This window comes from Pelmatolapia mariae, linkage group LG15 (genome assembly GCF_036321145.2).
Source record: "Pelmatolapia mariae isolate MD_Pm_ZW linkage group LG15, Pm_UMD_F_2, whole genome shotgun sequence".
NCBI classification, from domain to species: domain Eukaryota; kingdom Metazoa; phylum Chordata; class Actinopteri; order Cichliformes; family Cichlidae; genus Pelmatolapia; species Pelmatolapia mariae.
Window position 1 is genome coordinate 5,845,026 of NC_086240.1, and position 24,053 is coordinate 5,869,078.

Sequence of the window (24,053 nt, forward strand, 5' to 3'; positions counted from 1 at the left end):
TCTATGTTTTAAAGAAAACACCAAATTGGTACAATCATATTCCTGGCAATTTTATCACAGCAATTGTCCACAAAAAATATACAAGCTTTATTTTCTTAAATCCTTTTTTTTTTCTTTTATCTGCCAAAAACCGTCACAGGGATGACAGACTTAGAACAAGAAAATACCTCAATTTTAGCTTCTTTGTACCATTTACCATTTTCTTTTAGAATATATTTTATTTCTGCTCACAGCATACAGGGATTTACATTGCTAGACACCACAGTACACCAATGCACTTGTAATTCCTTACTATTCACAAAGGATTCTTACATCTGATTGGTTAGGCCTTGCAGCTGCTCCAGTGTCCAGGGTGGCCAACTCCAGGCCTCGAGAGCCGGTGTCCTGCAGGTTTTAGATGTGTCCTTGATCCATCACAGCTGTCTAAATTACTGGCTAAATTACCTCCTCAACATTTCTTGAAGTTCTCCAGAGGCCTGGTAATGAACTCATCATTTGATTCAGATGTACTGGCCCAGGGTGTTATCTAAAACCTGCAGGACACTGGCTCTCAAGGCCTGGAGTTGGCCACCCCTGCTAGACAACCACCTCAACTTTGGAGAAATCGCCCAGGTAGTATTCAATGAGATCATCTCATATTGTTGGTGTTTTCATGTAAATCTTTTAATGAATGAAGTGTATAATTTGTTTGTTTTTTGCTGCTTAGTTTTCAGAAAATGTCTTCAATAATCCTTAATAATGTGCTTGCACTGTGCTGTTTCCTGTACGGTTTATATATTTTTAGGCTTCCTATGGAAATCACCTTTTGCTCCTAGAGTGCAATGCAAATAAAATCTTGATTTGTGCTTTACCCTCCAATCTGTTTGAATTTTTACAGCTACGTACTCAGTTGTGGTACTGCAGAGTTTAAGCTGCAGGAAATGTTTCTGCAGTATTGTAGCCTGTGATCAGTGGACCAAGGGTAGAATACATTATCAGTAAGCACTGAGCCAACATGTTTATTGCATACTGCTGTAAATAACATGCCTTTGATTAAATTCAATCACAAGAAATAACTGAAGAGTAATGACTCACTTGTGCCTATGGAGATTTGAATAACTATAATGAAGCACCAAGGATGATCACATCACTCGTTTCAAGCTTATGTGGAATTTTATGATCTACCGCTGCTCTTTAGTAGATAAAATTGGATTCTGTAAGGAAATACTCAGCATCATTGTTCAGCAACTTCCTGGGGCATTAATAGATGCCATTCTTTGATGGTATAAAAGCAATTATTTGAAAACAGCATGGATTCTTTAAAATGAAATCTAGCTGTTTTCTATTCAAATGAGCGTGAGACGCTGTGGGGCAGGTTGCAAACTCATATTGTAAACATTAAAACAAAATAGAAGTGGCGGTGTGAGACAAAACACAGGATTAGGAATGTAGAAGCAAAGCATCTTAAACTGTGTTTATCTCTGCCACTTTTCCCAAGTCCATATCTATATTGCAACAGTTCTAAAAGGTTTTACTGAACACTGGTAAAATAGCTGGTGTTTGACAGAAAATGAAAAGAAAATGAAAGAGAGTGAGAGAGAAAGGCAAATCCCATCCCACCCTCCATACCCTGATTAATTAGTTCCAAGTTATCCATGAAAGCAATACACTGATAAGGCCAGGACAAACAGAAGCCAATTACTAGAGTTTCCCTGTGAGCTCAGAGCTCCCGAACACCAGCAGCACTGATGGAAAGCATTTAAGGTTTGGTCTTGTGGGCTGATTGGACAGGTGTTGGAGGGGGTTTGCAACTGCTCTCTCTGCCTGGCAGCACACAGCACATCTTTTCATTACTGAGCCAAGCACACACCCTTATTCACGCTGTTTTCATCGATGATGGGAGATGAGACCTTGCATGAAAAAGCCATCTACAACAACAGATTGAAGGAAACCTTGGGACCTGTCCTTAGTACACACAAAACACACACACATACACACACTCATTCACACTCCCACGAACACGATCTCACGGTGCCACAACTTTTTTCAAGTCTCCAGGTGTGTTGTATTGCCAGGATTTTGCTCCCACCATGCTTCACAGGCTCCCGTTGACACAGAATAAGAGGTTTTCTACAAGCCTAACAGGAGCAAAATTAAGAACCAATTACTACTGGACTGGTCTACTAATGCATCATACTCAAAACTACAGACCTGGGAGCTTTCAGCATCCCTACATCTATGTTTTATGTCCATTTGAAAACTATCAAAGCCTACAGAATCTAAGAATAAGTATACACAAGTATACACTGTATTTAGAGACACCACAGCTTTGTAATATCTATTATGTCCAATCCGGTGTCTCACAAACACAGCTCACCTTCGAACACAGAATGACCTGACATGTTTGTAAAGAGCACATTTACTCTTTCTTCTCATTCTTATCATTACCTATTTTTGTAAACCAATAATCAAGCCCAATCTCACACCCTGTTATCAGCAATTTCTCTTGTTTATGAAGCCTATTTGCTTCCTCCTAAGAGAGCCTATATTCCCCCACGCGTCACTTACAAATTGTTTCTTCTTTTTCCGATTCTCAAGGGAGAAAGGAAAGATGCAGGCAAACACAATTGTTTCGTGATCGCAGTGGGGCCTTGTAAACCTGGCTGTGCCCTGGGGATGTCAACAAAGCCTTCACATACACTGGCTTGCCAGTGGGTGGGGCTGTCATCGGGAGATAATTGACTGTCAATTAGCCACAGAGACAACAACATGAGAGTCAGCAGGAAGGCAGTAAATCACTACCTGTTGTCAGGCGGCCTTGGTTGTCCCGCTCTTGTCTTCATTCCCTTCACACTCTACCTTTATGTCTCTCCTATTTATGGTAACCTCTGTAGCATCCTGCTCTTTGATTTCTCTTCTTTTGTCTCCTGACACTCTCCTCGATTTTATTTACAAAACAAAAAAGCTCTGTTCGGTTTTTACCCAAAACCTTCCGAGGAATGATCACATTAAACTGGGTCAGGACACCTGAGTGAATGGTCTCATTTTAAAGGTTTCCCCCTGCCACCGGCTGATTGTTGCCACTCACATCTTGCTTTGCTTAAAGGCCAGACTGTCTCAGCACCATTCCCCAGGTTACACAGATTGACTCGTGTAGGCAGCTAACCCCCCTTTCATCTCGTCATTGTGAGATCTAAGCATGCTCGTGGCACGGAAGCTCTATTGAGCTGCTGGCTTGTCTCTGTGCTTACAAGCACAAACACAAGGCTGTGAAGCAGTCAATAACTGTAAGAGCCATTTAAATAGACCAGTGTATGCCCTACAGATGTGACAAACCCCTCACAAACCTGGTGTATGTGTAACTAGAAATGAAAGTCTTGGTTATTTTTTCAAACAATGCAGCAAACTGTTTAATTTTGTGTGTTCTTAAGCTTTAGTTACTTTGGAAGGAGAGCGCTGTCGCTAATCAAAGAAGCTAGTGCTGAAGTCTTTACACAGGTTCTTAATCAGACTATTGGCTAGATGGACTGTGTCTTATATAGCACTATTCTGCCCAACTTGAGCACACAAAGTGCTTTATACACTCTCATTCTCATACATATCTCATTCACATAAGCACTTTTTTCTATGTCCAAGTGCTTTCTATTGAACATTCACACACATTCCCACTCCAGTGAATGCACTGGGAGCAACTGAGGGTTCAGTATCTTACCCAAAGATACTTTGGAGTGAACCAACAAACCTTCCAATTAGCAGATGACCTGCTCTACCTCCTGAGCCACAGTCATCCCTAAGAACTAGTAATAAGTGTAGCAAACAACAAACAAACTCTTCTAGTTATGAGCTCAAAATTAATAAATGAAAGAAATAAGTGACCTGAATCCAATAATACAAATCTCTAGATTCTGGTTCACTGACTGAGGCTGAGACAATGCAGCTGGCCATCTGAAACCCTCCAACAACACAGTAGTAAAAAGAAGGAACCTATGACTTGAATGCACGTGAACAGAAGAATGGCAGCTGCAGGGGGAGTTCCTACAGAACCAGGTGTGCCTTATAAGATAATGAAAGAAACAAGCCCGTGTGGGCGGCTGGTGCATTATTCAAAGTGTTGCTGTTTCCATTTCACGTTGCCTTTCGCTGCACGCTACTTGAGGCCTCATCTAGTCTGGTGAGCAGAGAAACTGTAATAAAACTCCCGCTGAGATACTGTCAACTCAATCAAGCATGAGCACACCGAGGACAAGGAGTTCCAGATGCCATTTGACTGTAATGCTGTAATCTTTTAAGAATCATTAATGTGACAGTTGTCTGGCTGGAGTTACAAAAAGTGGAAAGATTTATCACTTGACAGCTTCGCATGGTATCGTTCTTAAAATTTAATGAGGATTTTATGACTACCTTCTCATTAAAATGAGAATGTCTGTCTCTCATAAAAATGGCCCCAACTCCACTAATGATATTGTACCTGCATATGTAGATCTGCAAAATTCTTGTAAGAAGAGGGAAAGAAACAAAAGGACGTACTTGTCTTACTCAGTCGAGAATCATATTCTCGCTTCGGTGACATTCAAAAAGTCAGGTTGGCCTTGTTAACATGTTTAAATTGGCACTATACAGAAATAAAAGGTATGAATGCCCACATTTCCTCTGCAGTGCATCACTGCTTGAGGCAAACTGCTAGTTCTGATGAACTGCTGCTCTGCCATGCCTCTGCCGCTGTATCAGGCCTATGTCTGTTTGATGGCAGAGCTGAGCCCACTTTAATATTTCACTTAATAAAACAGTATCTTAATCCCACTTGTGAAACATCTATCTGTGTAGTTCTATTGCTTTCCCCACAAAATCTCTAATTCTGTCAACAAGAAGACTAAAGTATTTGAGTGTTGAGGGAGAAAACCGGGCTTTAGAAGGCAGCTCCTAAGGACTGTGGGCAGACACTGAGAGCACTACTTTGACCTCGTTGCTTTGAGTTATCCGTTTATTTTGTTGTATTCACGTTTTACCCTGTCCCCTTTAGTCCTGAGGAAGATAGCTTTTGAATTTCATAGGCAGTCATGACTGTGCTTGGAGCTTAAACGTTTATTGGAAAGACATACACAAAAGCCAATATAGAAGCAAAAAGAGATTAGTTTTCACTTCTTCTAAAACATGTGTTTTTGCCAAAAGGGAGGAATTTAAATGACTCTGTGTGTGTGTGTTTGTGTGTGTGTGTGTCTCTTCTCGAGTGTGTTGGAATGTTAATCAGTTGTATTTGAGACATGAATTATCTGACACTGTTTCAGCCTATACACATTCCCTGTGGCATCTTATTGTTAGACCTATTGTTACTGTTACAAAGGAAATGAATGGACTGTAGCATGAAGCAGATTCCTGAAACCCTTTTAACCAATGGGAGTTAAGATCACATGAGGGTAAATGTAAAGGCTTTCTGTCTGGGTTGCCCATGGATGTGCGTGAAAGTTGCATGTTTGGACTTGCTGCTATTTCCCCCAGCTGCAACCTATAAATATATTACCTGTTGCCAAAAAATCTCTTTCCCCACAGACCACTATTATACTGTAAAATGGAAGTCTGCAAGAAATCAACAAAAATATTTGTATCCTCTGAGGTTTTCAGCATGCCCAGTCCCCAAAGATTATCAGTGTGTTTATTGATCACAATTTCTGCCGTTTATTTTGATGCCGGGAGGAGACTCAAATCCGCCGGGGGTTGTGTCAGGAAGGGCATCTTGCGTAAAAATCTGCCAGATAAAACATGCGGCGCTGCCCGCTGTGGCGACCGCTTGCGAATAAGGGAGCAGCCAAAAGTAGTTTATTTTGGTTTATGGATTGTATCTGTTAATTAGACTGAGTTGGGTGTTTTGATTCAGTGTTATTTTTCCTGTTTTCCTCTGCGATTTATTTGTGTTTCCTGTGGAATCTGCAGTTAATCAGTAGTGGCGAAGTCGGGTTTGCATGATTAGATCCTGAGCTGTGAGTGATTGGGGCACAGGAGCAGAACAGGGAGAGAATAGGTGAGTGGTTTTCGGTAGTCATTGACATTCTGTGAATATGTGGATGCACAAGATGTTATAGGTATCGATTTTTAAGGAGACCCTGGGAAGGAATCAGGATCACCTTTAACCTTATTGTTGTATATATATTTTGTGTTATTTGTGTGTTGATCATCCTCATTCCTGAAAAGTAGCATGCACAAATTTGTTAAAATTTAATATTACCCAAAATGTGTGCCTGATCCAGTGTACCCAAGTGGTCAAATGCACTGCAACTCAAGAAAACACAAGCAAACAAAAAAATGTAACACTGAAACGAAACAGAAGTGTTTCTGGGGAGACAATAACCTGAAAGAGCAGCTGTGGAAGTGACAAGCTAGCAGTAAAAGGCTAATGGCAAACATGTATCTACAGTATTATATGAATCATGTGATTAAAACACATATTACCTGCATCTTTCACTAATTCCCAACACTAATGAATCCACCACTTCTTCTAAGTGTGTCTCAGTGCATTGCTTCGCTTATTTTGGTTTCTTTCACTTCAGCAGCCGGTGCATTGCGTTTTTCAGTCCACAAAAATGTTTCTTTTGTTTGTTTTGTTTTGTTCAGTTCTGTTGTGCTTTGTGTGCTTTTGCTGCATTTTACTATTTGCTGGAATTTCCTTGAGTTGCAGTCTGTTCGATCTCTCAGGTCCACCATAGTCTGAGAACATTTTTCCACATATTTCACTGGGATCATTAGTCTTTTTGCAGTTTCAGGTATCGTCCCCTGGTGGTCTTTAAAAAGAATGCAGGTTAGAGGAACCTCCATGTCGGCATCACTTTTCAGACCCAGAAGCTACATCCATCTTTTATTCCGTGTATGCTCTTGATCTAGCTTGCAGTGGCAATCTGCTTTTTACTCCCATGATTCTTAGCTGTCATTTTATTTTATCTTCTGATCACCTCAACCACCCAGTTACTGCCTTTGACCAACTTTGAATAACTGTGCACAAATTCCTCCTCTAATCTCACACTTCCTTCTTGACTTCGTTTCCCCTTTGCTTGCTTTTGAATTGATAGATAAATCTTTACAGATGTATCTGGGTCTTTCCCGGGGGATTGAAAATCCATAAAATTAGCTCTCTCTCGCCTCTGTTCTTTCCCATGCTTACAGACAAACCGACGAGTGCAGCAGCAAGATAAAAGCCAGTGTTATGTGAAAACACGAAATCACTCACTTTCATTTCATTTGAAAGGATCTTCCTAGAAAACCACTCCCTTTAGTCAAGGAGAGGTGTAGAGTCATGGTTAGAGCTCAGCAGCACAGCAGTAGTATGGTTTCAGGCTTTACTAAAAACAGAGATTTTTGTCTGTATGAGATGTTCTCAGCCAGCTCTGTGTTATTCACCTGCTCTGTAGCCTTACTATCCACATGCTTTACTGAGAAACTGACTGAATATGTGTTAATGCACATCCTCCTCATGCCAGCTCGACTCAAAGCGCCATAGCTTTTTGCAGGCATGTAAAAATAAATGTATTTCACAATAAGCTCCTCAGTCTTATGAGTGCACGGAGTCATACACATTCCACAGTTTTGACAATATTCATTTAACTGCAGCCAATTAAAATGCAGGTAACAAAATGAATGGCTCTCTGGCCCTCACTCTAAATACATTTTTAACTATTTCTCATGAATAACTGACAAATGCAGTTATTCAGCAGGGACATAATTTTATTCTCTCTGCTGAGGTTTCTTTATTGAAAGAGATAAGTGAAAGCAAATATACCCACAAAGAATATCCAGTCTAAATATATTGGCAGGAAAAGGAGAGATAGATAAAGCTCAGTTCAGTTTGAAGATGCAAATACATCTGTGTTTTTTTTTGAGGGTGTGTGTGTGTGTGTGTGTGTGTGTGGGGGGGGGGGGGGGGGGGGGGGTGTTCCTTTATGACCAAAATGTTTTTGTGATGTAAACTGTATCCTTGGGGTCTGCTCTGGAAATAAAGCTGAAATAGCCCCCGGCTTGGCTAATACTGTCATCTGAGATGAGAACATTTAGAAAACATAACATCTGTGAGGATTTTTTGTTTTTTTCTTAAACTGTTTTGGAGCTCTCGGTAGAAAGAAAGGCAGCACACACTCCTCTAAGCTCTTTTCCCTGAATAATCTAGCATTACAAATTCACAAGGTATGCTCAAAACCAGCACCTGCTCTTCGTGCTATTTTTGTAGACAGCGCCTGAGTCACATAAGCTAAATGAGCCTCTTTTTAGAGTTTGCAGTCTGTCCAAAGTCCTCCTTAATACCCCAAGCAATTTTATTAGAATCCAAAATTAGCATGTTGTTATTGTTTTTAAAACGAGACAACACAATCACAATCCAGCCCAAATCAATTATGTTAAACATGGATGTTTTGACTTACTTCTTATTTTACAGCTGTAGGGAAATATCATATAGTGTGACCTAAGTGGGAGGAGACGAGGGGGTGCTTGCTCTTCAATTTTCATTTCCATCAGCCTCCTCTACCGATATGGAATCCTCATGGGTGTCTTGGAGCAAGTTATCTCCTCGAAAAAAAAAAAAAAAAAAAAAAAAAAAGACAATTGTTGATGGGGTGGGGGTGCTGGAAATATCCGGGTTGCCATGTATTACATCCCTAAATCTATGTGCAGAAAATTTCTGCAAAAAGTTTATTTTTCCGACCAGCTTCATTTTCATCTTTGTCTCCTTCCGTTGCAGGAAAAATGAATGAGAAATGGTAACTGCAGTGCACGGCAGCTGAGAAGGAAATCACACTTAAAACCATGAGGGACATGTAGTGTTGACACTGTAATTAATACCCAAATTGTTTCTGTAGTTTGGAAGCTGCTCCACATGTCTTTTTTTGGCTTAATCCACCGCTAAACATGATTACTGGAACAACTCCACTTGCTCACAGATTTTGTTATGCATAAGGGTTCATAAAGTGGGGTTTCCAAAGAACCGCACCATCCCTGAGTGAAACACAAAAACGCATCTCAAGAAATCCACTTGTAGACTGCAGTCCAGTGCTGTAGCTTCCAGTCAGAAACATGAGGTGAGCAAATACAGCCAGCCTGTTTCTCCCCCGAAGCAATCTTTGGCATTGCCAAGAAACGCTCGTTGAAATGATGAAAAGTGACTCATCCACAGATGAGAGCAACCGAGGAAGTTGCTTTGCTTTTTCTTCTTTGTAAACTCTCAATAATTGACAGTCTGTGAAGATTTTATAAGTGACTTCATAACAACAGGCCCCCTTTCCTGCACCTTCACAAATGATTTTATTTAATTTAAATGTACACAAGAAATCCCTCGTGCACAAATCAGACACAAAATATTTTCCCACTCACTGTCTTGTTTTCTCTGGCAAAAGCACGGAGCATTGGCAAACACAACAGCCTTCTTTTGATCTATACTGCTTATTAATTCAATCTGCTTGTTTGTCTGCCTGTTTAGCATATCCTGGTGGAAAAAAAGTGGAGCAAGCTCTTTGTTTTGTTTTATATGAGCACTTTTCACCCTGGATGACTAGGCAAGCATCTCATCATTGGTTATTGTGCTGCAGCATGTTCACTGACAAAGACATCAGCATGTGACTCACTCCTCACTCTCCTACTGTAATGAGAGCTCTTCCCCAGCTGGTGCTGCAGTCGCTGCTGTTGCATGTATGCTGGCACGGCAGAGCTGCGTTTAACCCTCTCACAGAGGGGATTCGGCTATGCAAATTTAGTTTCTTCATTCCCAAGGAGGAAGTCGTACTTCAGTTTTTGTCAACATAACTAAAAAAAAAATGCACATTCATCAACCTGATTCAGCTGCAGCATAGTAACACCAACAAATGCTTACAAACTGGAACATGCACAGAACCGGCTGGCTACAAGTAACAAATTAGCAGCTTTAAGAAATAAGTAATTCAAATAGCTGGGTGAAATGTTTGAAATTTTAAATAAAACAAGCTGTTGAAACCAGCTAAAATGATTGTAATTAATGTGCATGTTAGCTAATGTAATAGCTAACATATGTTGTATTGTAACGCTATTAAGGCCCCAGTTTGAATTCACCCCAGGTTTACTGGCTGTCATTCCTCTGCTGTTTCTCAGCTTCCTTATCTTCTGTCTACTGTCCTATCCAATAAAGACAAAAAAAAAAGAAAAAAAGAAAACCCAGCAGATCAAATGATAGAGATTAAGCTACATACTAACCTTTATTATAGTTGGTTAATAGACAACAGAATTAACTGTTAGCTAGTTTTTTTTTTTACATTTTTAATTTACATTTAAACTCTATATTGTGTATATTGTGCATTTTGCTATTTATCGTTCTGTTTATTTTAATCTCTGTGTACAGCGCTTTGTGACTACCTGTCTATGAAAAGCGCTTAATAAATAAACTTTACTTACTTACTTACTAGTGTAAAAATTGAAAAGCAGTGGCTTGAAACTGTAAATACTAAAGGGAAATTAATCAATTACTAAGAGTAGGAAAAAGTTGCCGCTGATGGTGACTATGAAAGAAAATGCAAATAAAATATCAAAATGTAATGAATAACTGAAATAGCTGAGCTTAATTCAGGGAATAATCCTTTTACAAAATTCATGTGATACAGCACAGGAAAAGTCGGCCAAAGATTCAGCTTGAGAATCTTGGTAAATACAGCCAAGCAATGATGCGATGCAGACTTCACCATTTGCAAATATTTTTCAAAACTATGTGTGATAAATGTAGTCTGCTGAGCAGTTTGTGATGCATAAATTGCAGATAATGCAGCACTTCCCAAAATCCTCACCCTGTAAACCTATTGACTATAATAGGAAAACTCATGCTCGATGAGGCCACACTCAGCCGAAGGTATGATCTGGCCAGTCAGACTTTAAAATTTGCCCCCTAGTGATGCTGGTGACCTTTTCTTCTTTGTGACAATACCGAAGAAGAAAAGTGCAGAAAAGTGCAGACAATCACTATTTGCCTTTTTACTAAACCACCATAAATTAAAGAAGGGACACAGTTTGACAAGTTAAAAGTCATGGAGATAGATTAAAACAATCTGCTTTTTTAAGCCAGTAGTATTAATATTTTAGGAAACAAACAAGTGAAGTGGTGTTTGCGGGCTGCACCACACCCGTTGTGCTCATCTGATACACTGTGGGGGTATGTACAACAACAACAACAGGAAAAAAAGGTTTAGAGCCATTGATAATGTGCACCACAACCAACAATCACAACAGAATATAACATCATTGCTCTTCTTTGTCAAAGTGACTGCCGCAATAATAGGACACCATGTGGGAAATGTTAGTTTGTTCTGTTGGCATTTTGTTCACTGTGTGAAATGTTGAGCTGGGTAGGCTACAGCTCTGCTGTTCAATAACCATAATGGTTGACAACACAAAGGGAAATGTACTTTCCTGCATGCAGCAAAGAGAATGGTGCAGTTATACAGATTTCAAAGCTGCTCCTCTGTCTCTTTCTGGCAAAACCACCTACACTCCATGACTCAGTCTGTGTTTGCTTTTGCTTTAAGAACAACTCAAGCATCTCAATTACTCAGCCAGTTCCCTCAGATTGTGAAGGGCTTTTCAGATATGAATCCAACTATAGAATTTCACATTACAAAAATCAGAGAAAGAATTTTTGCTTCAAAGAAAGGCCATCCTTCCTGATTTATTTGTCATTACATTTGAACATGTCTTTATTTGCAATATGTACATGTTGCCGTCACACAAGATAGGAAAGAAATCCCAAAGATAATGTAACAACATTGTTTTTCTTTAACGCGGCTTAAAAGCACGACACGAAGAGATCACTATCAACCTGGCATTCAGCAAACTTCTTTGTTGCATGGATGTGTAGCTCATCACAATGAGGAAAAAAAAAAGAATAACAGCATTAAAACTTACGCATTGTTGTAACACTTTGCACAATACCATGTTGCCAAAGAAGCCAGCTAAAAACACATCATTTGAATGACACGCTACAAAACACAAAGTATCTTCATCGCTATCAGCAATAAAACTTTCTCCGTGAGATGAAAGCAAACTTTCACTATAGGTACAGTGATGGTCATGTGTGCATACACTGCAATCAGTAGCTTGTGAGTTAAGTTTGGGACAAGTGGTCAATAAGGTGTCAAAGGTTATAAGACTAAACATATACAGTTACATTATCCTGTCTTCAGAACCCCTTAAGAGTGCACTGTGGTCCGTTTCTGACTTATTTTAGTCAGGAGATGATTGTTTACCCATAAAGGCAGTCAAAGACAACATTCAAAAGAAACTTTGGGGTTTTTGAATTAAACTGCAGCTCGGACCCCAAACTTCAAACTTTCTCTTGTAGAGAATATGGAAGATATTCACTCGTCATTAGCACATAAGAACAGAGTTACATTTTAGCCTAAAATTTTCACAGAACCAAGGATGTGTGTAAATGGATTGTTTACTTGCCTGGTTTGACAGCAAGCAGTGACATCAAAAGTGGCTTTTTAGTGAAATTAATGTGGTTGTGCTATTTTAGGGCTATGCTCCAGAGAATATGCATTCCTTCAGAAAAAGCCATTAAGGGGAGCTAATTGTGCACCATAACTGTCAGGTATGACTAATGCAGGACCTGTGCAGGGTAGCAAAGTGTATATCGTCACCTCTTGAGGCTTCACTGCTTGAAATAGTATCTGCCAGGCTTGTGTAAAAACACAAGCTAAAATATCAGTAATTAATAAGCCCTTCTTGCAGAAAATCTGTGAACTTGTCTGTTGAACGTCTTCACCTTCAAAGTGTGAAGGAACAAAGCGAAATCTCCCCTGTTTTATTAGCCGGAATAAGGGATAGTGGGACAAGGCATTGTGCAAAACATGAGCCTTTTGGTTTGTTTTTTAATTTAACTCAGTTGAATTTATGATTAAGGAAAACAAGCTCTAAATCAAATAAATGATCAGAGCTAAAATCAGGACTACCACACTTGGAAAAGTCTATATGTGTGTGTGTATATATATATATATATATATATATATATATATATACACACAGTTACGCCCATAAGTATTTGAACAATGACAAATATACCACCACAGTGAATTTAAACAATGAAGATGTGAGTGAAGTGCAGACTTGAAGCTTAAATTCGGTGGGTTAACACTGTTTAGGAAACACAGTCCCCCATTTTTACAGGTTCAAAATTAACTGCACAAACTACAGCAGTTTAAGTAGTTTTTAATACTTAAATAAAAAATCCTTTGCAATCAGTGACTGCCTGAAGTCTGGAATCTATAGACGTCACCAAATGTTGCATTTCCTCCCTTCAGATTCGCTGCTAGGCCTTTACTGTGGTCACATTTAGTTGCTTATTATTGGGTTTGTATTTAACAACATGCTCGGTTCAGACAGATACGCACGAATGACTTCACCATTGAAAGATATGTAACTGTTTTGCCTTGGGTTGCTTTCACAGTATGCTTTCCATTTCCACTGTGAAGTTCAGTGTGATCAGTTTTACAGCTACAGCTGAATCTGAACAGAGTGTAGTCATGTCATTATCATCAATAAACACCAGTGACTCAGTTCCACTACCAAATGCCACATTTGACCCTTTGAATCTACTCCAGATCTTTTATTTGCTTAATTTATAATAGAATGATGCAGAAAACCAGGCCTCACCTGGCTGTGTAACCCCTTGTTAGTCCATTGTCCAATTATTATTATTTTTTGGGCCTCTTGAAATTAGACATTTTTAAATACAGTCCCCCATTTTCACACAGTTAATTAAATACTTCTGTTAAACCACTTGAATGAAATCTAAAGGTCTGCACATCTTGATCATTTGATTTCCAACAAACAAAAATTTACACAATTAAGTCTTTGTCCAAAAACTTAAGAACCTAACTGTATGTAAGTCCTGCTTTGAACTGACATTATGTACCTGATGTATATGGCATCCTTAAACAGCTCACGCTTCATTTCATATTTCATGCTGTGTTACCAGATGTGTCACTTGTAGAAACACTGGACACCATTTGCCCTGAATATCTGACCATCTCACATCTGTGCTTTACTTCAAAGGCCATAAATGAACATTAGTTTAAGCAGTATTAATGAAGACACCTTTTAAACAGTAGAGAACACAAAAGGACAAACATTAAAAAAAACCCCAACAAAACAAAGCACATTTGCATGTATGTAGGCAAACATATCTGCATGAGCAGATTTTAGGAGTACTAGGGATTTGACAGATGGCTAGCTTTACTGAGGAAAAATGCAGGCCTGTGGCTCCATTGAGATTTTTCTGATTCATGCCAGTGCATTTGTTTTAATGAGAAGGGAACCGTGTTCCCTATCATAATTATTATTATTTTGATTTTCAAGAGTTTGATCCTTTATTGATGAACGCTCTATTTTTTTTTTTCTTAAGTCCCTCTGGAAATAAGTCCTCCTTTGTCATGGTTTAAGAAACTGTAAATGTTCTCACGTCTTTTTTTTTTTAAAATCTTGCGGTGTGAGGCAGTCAGCCCAGAGACAAATACATTTTTGAGCTGATGTTGGCAGATTATAGTATATTAAAGACAATCCTAGGTGGCAAACTGAGATGATACAGGGCAAGACTCCACAGGGCAGCTCCAATTTTAACAGCAGCTCAAACAACAACAGTATAGTATTGGTTTAGGTGAATAAGTTACACTGTGTTGATCTGAACCTTCCCAAACCTCTGCTTGTTAATAATTGGTTAAGTTCAATAGGTTACTGTCTGAGCTTCTCTCTTCAAAGTTTCTTTAGGGCATGTGGAACCTAACAATCCGTCAGGAGAGGATGAAGCCGACATGGATTTAAGCCATTGCGATGCAAACTGGGCTCCAACATGGAATGCTTCCTTTACTCAAACCCTCTGTCTCAGCAGTCCTCCCTCTTCTTGCCCTCTTGCTTGACCTCTCTCCAGTCACTGTGGCAAATCTTGGCTGACAGAGGGCCTGCAGGGAGAGAAGTCTGGAACAAAAGGAAGGTGGAGGGGGGGGAAAAATTGTACATCCTGGAAAAACTTTCCTCAAAGTCTGCAGGCGCAGTGACATTCCCCAGAGGACGGTGTTCTCTTCCTGGGCTCCCTGGAGGTGTTTGGAAAGAAGGTGTGACTGCTATATGTGCCCTGGTTTAGAGAGGTAGGCAATGAGCGCTACCACTACCCCTACATACACACCGGTGCCTATAGTGATGGAGAGGGCAGCTAAGAACAAAGCCCTTCGGGAGGCAATGTTGGCCAGCGGGAAGTCACCTTTGTTCACTGCCTTAGTGGTCTGTAAAAGAGAAAACAAAGAAGAAGAAGAAGAAATTCAGAAGCCTGATATCATTTGCAAGGACTTTAAGAGAAATGGTGAGCCACTGAAAAATATGTTGTTTATCATTTCTATTGCAATGTAAAACCTAAAGTCATGGAAATGGAGAGACCAACTGACTGATCTGTGCAAATAAATAAATGAACTGAATAAAAAATGCACTGCAGGACTAAGAAATCGCAATCAGTGTGAAAATGTGAAGGACCGGAGGTTATGGTCACCTCAGCTGCTGTCACCGAATGACAAAAATCGTATGGGGGGAAACAAGATTCACAATTTATCATTGAACTAAAAAAATAATAATTCTTTTCATATTTATATATCACACAGTTAATCCATGCTTTCAAGTCACAGAGTGTAAAGCTGGTTCTTTGTGTGCCCACACTGCTTTTTTCCCCTCCAAAGAGTGACTCCCACTGAAATGACCCATTTACAACAGGCACATATATATCCTCTTCACGAGCCCCTGTTAGTGTAACTAGAAAAAGCAGCCGTTAAACCACAGTAAATACTAGTTTTTGTTTTCAATCAAATAAGAATCCTAAAATTGGTGTTATATTTTGTCCACTGACATAAATTTCTTTTTCAAACAATCTGCTTTTATAACAAAAACCACTCTGAGAGCACAAACCTCCGCCAAGGCAGCTCATTGTCTGGGCAGCATTTGCTTTCAAGGAAATGGCATTGAGATCTTTATGCATTCATTTTGCTTTCTTTGTTCTTTTTAAACATTCTTTAAGAAGTGTGTTGTACAATAAAAAGTAATTTCAGGCTTTTCTTTTTTCTCTGTTGAAACCCATTTTAATATACTTGACATGTTTTTCAGTACAATTATGTTTTACTTCATTGTTTACTAAACTTAATTTTAAATGTTTAGTGATAAATGTCAAGCGAAAAAGTTTCTATTGATTTTTTGTTTGATAGTTTTGTTTTCCAAATAAAATCATACTTGTTCACGAGCATGTATTCAAATTGTTATGTATTTAAACACTTAGCCTTTTACTGTAATATATATAACAACATCAAAATATAATAGTAATAATATTATAATAAATATAATATTTTGAATTTCCATTTTTCATTCATTATTTCCGATAACGATAGTATAACGATATTTTATATCGTTATACTATACTGCACTTTCAGTACTAAGAATCATAGTTTATAGGTGGAGTTATAAGGGTTTTGTCAATTTTTAAATCCATTAATCATTAAGCTGACCTTTAAGACCTTGTAGGATGGAAGCCAAGTTTTAATGAATTGTTAATATTACCCCACTCTACACACATACAAAGTTTTATCAGAAGCAATTCAAAACTCTTTGAGCTTTTCTTTGTTTACAGACATGAATGATGACACGCATGCAGGTACTGCAGCCTTTTTTTCTAAGTATATATGCCAACTGGAAAACCAATTAACAAAAACAAAATATGTATAACTGTAAATATATGTATACATTTACAGTATAATCATGTATATATGATTTGCCATTTGACTAAATTTGATTTGTATATTTAATCTGTCTGATTTGCGTTTCCAGGAAACTACTGACTTTGTGTTTTACAGTGCATACACTGAAGCGATTATGTTGTATGATTCAGCGTAATGAATATAAGCTTGAGCATTAATATAGTGTATTTTTAGAAGTATATTAGAAGAGTCTATGGTAAAAGAAGAAACTAAATGAACACTGTGAGATTAACAATGGGCAGTACTTACATTCTCAGAAATAACAATTATTTGATACGTAATAACTGCAGAAATAAACAGACTGAAACTTGGTTATGTTTTGAAGTGGTCCATTTCCTGCCTCATTAGTCACTGTAGATGTAAATTAAACATGTTGGTTGTATTTAAGCACATCTAAATGTAATCATGTAGGCTAAAAATTCATCAAAATTTTGTGGTGATTGTAATGTGAAGTCTGGGCTCCAAAACACTGAACTGAAAATGATTATAAAGCAGGGAGCTGCAGAGTTGTGCAGTATTTGGATGTAGTATTTGGAATCTAAATCAAAACATACATTTTTTAGCATTTATCATCACACTATAATGATTGTAATATATGTATGCATGTATGGTCTATCTCCCACACATAGGGCGGGGGATTTGCTAGTTAATAATGGTAAATAGAGCAATCTCCTTGCTAAAGCAGGAGCAGGTATAAACACTTGTGGCTGCTGTGCTATGTAACCTTTAGCTATCTTCTTGTTCAAATGGATTTCCTTGCCAGAAGGGAAAGGAAGGGAAAATAGACTATTTTGATTTCTCTTTTTCATTTAGTTCACTGAGTGGAGGTTATCCCTGAAGCAGAAATTACAGAGCATAAACTGTTATATTGGCGTTTTTTGGCCTTTGTATTGGCTTTTTAAGTTTCTTGTTTCATTTTTCTTCCACTAAATTAAAATAAATTCAGGTTTTTTTTCATTACAATGCCTTACTGTATTTACTACTTTTTTTTCTTTTTCTTACAGCAGTTGCAAAGATTCAGCAGTCTCCAGTGTTCAACATGTTTATAAATTACAACCATAATTCAATGTGCCAACAACACAACACATCAGTCAGATGGGTGTGAACCTGTGCTAACAGAATTTTGAAATGCACTGTGTGGATGCATGAAATGGCCTTCATTATTCTTGTATCCAATTTAATAATGATGTGTGACATGTGTGAGTAAGATGAAGTTGGCCTTAGGGTCACACTAGCTCACTCTGCCACTTTCATTTTGGAGGTGAGCCACAGCACCAAGTACACGAGGTAACATTTCTTACTAAAAATCAAGGTTAACAGGGATTGCATCTGCTACTCAGGTGCAGCTCTCTCAGTAGTCAGATAGTTTGCAACTGGCAGAGACAGGGAGTGGAACCCTAAACACAAAGTCTCCATTAAAAAAAAAAAAAAAGCTATACTTGGTTTGACCTTCAACTTTGAAAGTCTTGCATATGAGTTGCTTTTGTAGAATTGCTTTGCTCAATGTAAGGGAAAACTGAGAAGAATTCTGAGAGGAGCGAGCTGGTTCAGGTATGTAGTCTCATGGCATCTTTCTTTATTTAAGTGGTCTTGTTGTAAATCTGAGGGGAGAGAAGAAATACTGACTGGAGTAAGGAATATTTGCAGTTTACTTTTTTAACATAGTATAGTTTGAGATAGTTCTCGAGGCTTTCTGAAGACCTTTCAAAGTTGTTTTTCTTTGAAGATTGGCTGTTTTTGTTTGTGCTAGTCATATAAATAGTAAAACAAAATCTGTCTTTGTAACATTAAGCCAGTATAATGTTTAAGTATTGCACTTAAAATGTAATATTTTATACAGTACTGTATAGCACTAATACTGTTTTTAGCTGCCTGTAACCAAAACACATAATTTATTCTAATTTCTTTATTTGAATCCACAAAAAAAAAGCCAAAGATGACATAACACAGTATTTTTGCAGCAATAAGGTGATTCCTAAATAGCTGTTAGCTGAAAACTTATCTTGGCATCGAGTGCAGCATGTCCTTAAACAAAATGAGGACAGCAGAGAAAATAGAGAGTGGAAGACGCAATAAAAAGTGGCAAGACTATTTCCTAAGCTATATTTGAAGGTGATGCTGACGTTTTTTACTATTTACAAAAAAAAAATCCAGCAATGACGTTTGACGGGACCCGAGAGATGCATCTGGCTCTTCAGTTGATCCATCTACTAGCGTCATTAGAAATGGTCTTACTGGGAGACCATTTGAAACATACAGTGGAACAGTATCAGTCATGGATTGGCCTCCCCAGAGCTCGGACCGCAACATTTTTGAAACAGTGTGGGAACATCTTGACAGAACAGAACAAAAGGCAGCAAACATCCAAAAAAAAAAAAAAAGCTTTAAATGTCCTTCAAGAAGCCTGGAGAACTATTCCGAATCATCAGAACCAGACTCAGAATACTTTATTAATCCCTAAGAAAATTATTTGGTCACAGTTGCTCCAAGACAATAAGAACAGTAACAGACTGAACTAAATTAAATAATACAATATATTACAAAGTGACAAATTCAAGAAATTGGCTCTAATATATACAAACAGCTTAATTATAAATATCCAGAAGATTACAAAGATAAAATATATATGACTGACATTTTACTAACTGTAAACTGTAAAGCGTTGTTATTTATTACTCCTGAAGACAGGAAAGCTTGCCTACGAGAGTTCAGTCTTTCTTGAATAATAAAGGTGGTCATACCAATTATTGACATTCAAACTCATTAGAATTGTACAAACTCTGTGTTTGCCTTAGAAACTGTATTATGTTTGCACGTTTTAATAAATCGCTGCACCTACTTCCTGTTCTACCAGCAAAATATAAAGAAATACCAGAAGGCTCAACTCTTTCGCACATTACAGTACATTTTACAAATACAGTGATAACAAAAGATGAGTGCAGTGTGCGATAAATCTAATGTAAAATATATATTGAAATTTTTATCAGGAAGATTGTCTTGATGCTAGCTCTGTTTACATTACCGCACATCCCTCTCTCCCGTTTCCCCACTTCAAACTCATCATTTTTTCCTGAGGTCATTTATTCTCTGTCAAACCAATCAGATTGTGCTTTCTCTCCCACTGCCAGGTGTTATTTCAGTGTGGAATTAATGCAGTTTTCTTCAACCTTACTGGTGGGTTCTTCACATTCCTCCAGTTCTCAAGTCATCACTCCTCCTCCACCACCAGGGTCTAGACTCCATAAAATGACTAACCCGTTAAAATAATGACATCACAATGGGGTCTACTCACCAAAGGCTAATGGCATATTTCTTTTCCCTTTTGTGCATATTAAGTCAAATACATTATTTTAATTACTCTTTAAGTGTCTTGCTTTATAGCTCTCTCCTGACAAAAATATTGTATTATTCATAGTCTCTGCCAATTTGCACTACAGTCATGCAAACAGCGACAAAGCAGCTGTGCCAGAATATGACCTCTAGTTACTCATGCCTTCCTCCATTTAGCTCAAAATTCTGGATCTCATTCTCTGCAGTTTCTCACCAGGGTAAAATAACTCCAGTGAAGCAGATGTAAATGAATTTTGCATATTTAGCCTGGCTTTAGCCAATTATATTAGAACAGAAAGACAGGCATTGTTTATGTAATCATTTCAATATATTGTTAAGAACATAAATGCAGACAGGATTAATAATCTGTTTTTTTTCTTCTGTTTTTAAGGAAGCATTGTTAATTGCCAAGAGCTCAGAGCTCAAGAGGATTTTTTGATGCTTACTGGACTGAAAACTTTGTGTTGGGGTTGTTTTTTTAGGGTACGGAGACAATTACGAAGCATTTAAACAAAATTGGATGCCTAAAACTTTCAGTACGTTTCTGTGGGCGCCCACAGCAAGTGAAAAAGATGTTTCACTGCACATCACTGAAAAACCAATCACTTGTTTGAATTCTTGACTTTTGTGGATGTAGCCCTGGCTCAGACACAACGCATCTGTCAGAACCTTCTGTAGTTTTGCCGAATGCACGCATTAGGAAGGGTCTTGTATCACTTTGATTGTTTGAACTTAATTAAAAAAAACAGCACAGGGTATTTCCGCTTTGCACTGTTTCTCTAAGGCTGAGCAGATTTTTGAAGTCAAAGTTAATAGTCCAAGACAAAGACAGCTAGATTAGAGCCAACGAGAGAGGCTCTTTAGACAAATGCCTCGAAAGGTCAGGAAGAAAATCCAGACGAAATATGTGCATTCGAGGCAGCATTCAGCTTCCACATCAATACAGTAATCACTGGAATAGAAGCACCATTATGAGGGGTTTATGGGAAATTAGGCTTTAATTTGCTTTCAAAATGACACAAAGCACATTCTCCCTCTGAGAATATATTACCACAACCCCACAGAGGTCTTTGGGGACGCTAAAATAGTTTTGACTTGTTTTGAGATTCAGACTGAAGAGGTTTTTTTCTACAGAGGCTATTCAAAGGGCACTCACTCGAGGGTCAGCTTCTCTAGTGCATTTGTCAAATATGATACGCAATGTTTGTCAGTTAAAATGAAATCAAGGCATTTTGTGACAAACTGAAATAATGCTGTAATGTGGACTGAGAGTGATGAAAATATCGCAGCTTAACTTTTAACACTGTCAATCATTGTATTTTTCCTTGAATACCCTTGAGAGCAAAATGGTTAGAAGCATTTAAGGCTTTATCTCCACCACCTTGACAAAATGATTGAAATGTGGTGTCATAGAAAAAAGATAACATCTGAGACTCGGCTGCATGGAGACTCGGCACCCTTAACAGGTTTTTCTTCCAAACAAACAACACTCGCCGCCCCCCTTCTCTGTGTCTGTGTCTCCGCCTCCCTCGCACAGACAGGCACAAATAGAGAAACAGTTTCACTATAACGAGCTCATTCATTTTCATTCTTTATTATGGCTCGTACACCATACGATAACTTCAGGGGAGTCTTATTTGCAAGATCGTGAAATGGATTGTTGCTGCTCCTCAACTCTGCACTTTCCAGCACAGATGTCTCAGAGCTAAGTGAAGAATTTATCAGCATCTCCAAAACAAAACACTCACCCAATTAGCGGCAATAATTGAAACTCAATTCCGCTTCCCAATCAAATGCTCAAAGCTAATTTCCCTCAGATATTTATGGTATTCCAGTTATTATCAGCTGATGCGTGCGTTTGTGGGGGGAGGTTAACACTGAATCTCAAAATTGTGCACCACAAGTTACTATCAAGACATTATGCACAATAAAAGCTGTTGTCTTTGGCGAACAGCGTTACAGCAGCGTATGAATGCATGTCTGTTTTTGTGTTCAGGTGTTTGCTGACGCCTTCACTCACTCGTCTCCTTGGGAAAGCAGCGGTGCTGTATTTGACTAGGCCTGACCTTCCAGTGGAACAAAAACACTATTGATCTGCCATCCACAGACTCTATTACAGTTGCTAACGTGTTTGTTTTTAAATGTCCTTAGAGTAAGTGGTGAAGCTGTGTGTGTGCTACCATTTCTAAAATATAAATAAATAAATTTCTTTGCCCTTGTCACATCTGCAGTGTTCTACAAAGACAGAAAGCTCTGCCAAACCAATGAATTGAGCGGGGTGTGTATATGTGACAGGAACCTGCGACAGAGGTAAATCCCTATCTTATAAAATTGATTTCCATCCCAGTTTGCATGTTAGGTGTGTTTTAACAGTCGGGTACAGGAGTGGATAATTCATTTTCCCAGGGGGCCACATGAGAACCTGGGACTGTTGAGGAAGGTACGGCCTTCTACAACAGTCCCAGTTTCTCAAGCGGCCCCTTGAGACAATTAATTGCCCAGCCTCGGTCAGGTAGCTTGTTGTAGGTAGGCAATATTTATAAGCATGGCTTACGGTTGCTTAAGCATTCTCTCTCAGTAGATCTATTGAAGCTTTCTGATTGAAGTAAAGGGTAAATCAATATAGTTTTCATATACAGAATTTTCTTGATGCACTGATTGGAAATTTCAAAAACTTAACTGATTTTGCTATGTGGTCCACAGCTCTTCCAAAACAGTGCCCTCAACCCAGCAGCGAGCGAAACGCATGCTTTGTTGTATCTGAAAGCTCCATTTGTCTGATTTTTACCCCCAAACATCATTGTGACAGACAGATTACCTTAGGCAACAATGCAACATCTGTTTATTGTTTTCTCTCATCAGTTCTGGACAGCACATTCTCATCCCAGGGCATCACTTACTGCTGTTCCGGCAAATGACGCAGGCAGAGATGCACACAGGGTGCGTGCCATGGAAATATTAGATTTGGAAAAATAGCTGTCTTATTTTTGAGATCTACAAAGTACTCATTTGGAGTGGCAGTGGAATAAGAAGAACGTGGCTTTGAATTTAGGAACTTTGTTTTGCTCTTTGCTTCGCTTGCACCGCTGTTTGGTTAGGTTTGGAAATTGAAACAGGGTTCACTTGAATGCTCGCAGGATTGGGATGTTGGTGTCACTAAGGATATTATTCTAAGATTAACAAAGTCAGAATGATACTATTGATTGTGCGATGATTGCACAGCTTACGAAGACCAGTTGCTAATCTTGCTATTTACACCTATGTCTAAAACAAAAACACAGAAAATCTAAATTATCCTTTAATTATATTAGATAACATCCAATCCAAAAAGGAAATCTGACTCAGCTACAGCTAGTTATGGTTTGTGTTGGCTTCTTTTAATGAGTCATATATTCCTCAGCCATAATATTTTTATGAAGTAAAAGTTGATAAAGATTCTGATTTTACCTACATGCTGAGTTGATATTGCCATTATTGGCCGCCAGTGCAGTGCAAATGCACCGATAAGCATACTCAGACACGTGCTCTGCTAGCTCCTATAGAATCACCACTTTCAGGTTGGTCCTTCTGAATAACGGCATAAAACGAAGACCAGTGAAGTGGGTTATTGAACTATAAAATTAAGCGATCCCAAACTTCCTCCATATCTTTGAAATCCTGACAGCTCTTCAGGAAAGCACCTTCTAAAGGGGGGAGATTGGCAGAAAAATCATCCATCCCTAAACACAGCCATCACTTCCCCATAATTACCCAGGAAGAATCAAATTAGCTCCTGACAAGATAATTCACTGACGGGCTTAGACTACTTGCGCCCAAGATAAGGCAGCTAAATGCTTGAGCTTTTGATAAGAATTTGTGGTCAGACGCAGGGCAATTTAATGAAAAGCTTGTCTGTCTCTAGCACGTTTGTGTGTTTGTGTGTGCAGTGCGTGTGTTTACATGCATTTTCGGACATACTGTGTGTGTGTG

At 38.6% G+C, this 24,053-nt stretch overlaps 1 protein-coding gene across 1 annotated transcript in view; it reads right to left on the minus strand.

The window, feature by feature from the left end:
• Positions 1-14,383: 14,383 nt before the first annotated feature.
• syndig1l (synapse differentiation inducing 1-like) overlaps positions 14,384-24,053 on the minus strand; it is a 38,617-nt gene continuing 28,947 nt past the window's right edge. Inside the window, exon 4 of the mRNA XM_063496153.1 lies at positions 14,384-15,245. Coding sequence (XP_063352223.1) covers positions 15,087-15,245 — 159 coding nt within the window. The 3' untranslated portion in view covers positions 14,384-15,086. The remainder of the gene's footprint in view (positions 15,246-24,053) is intronic.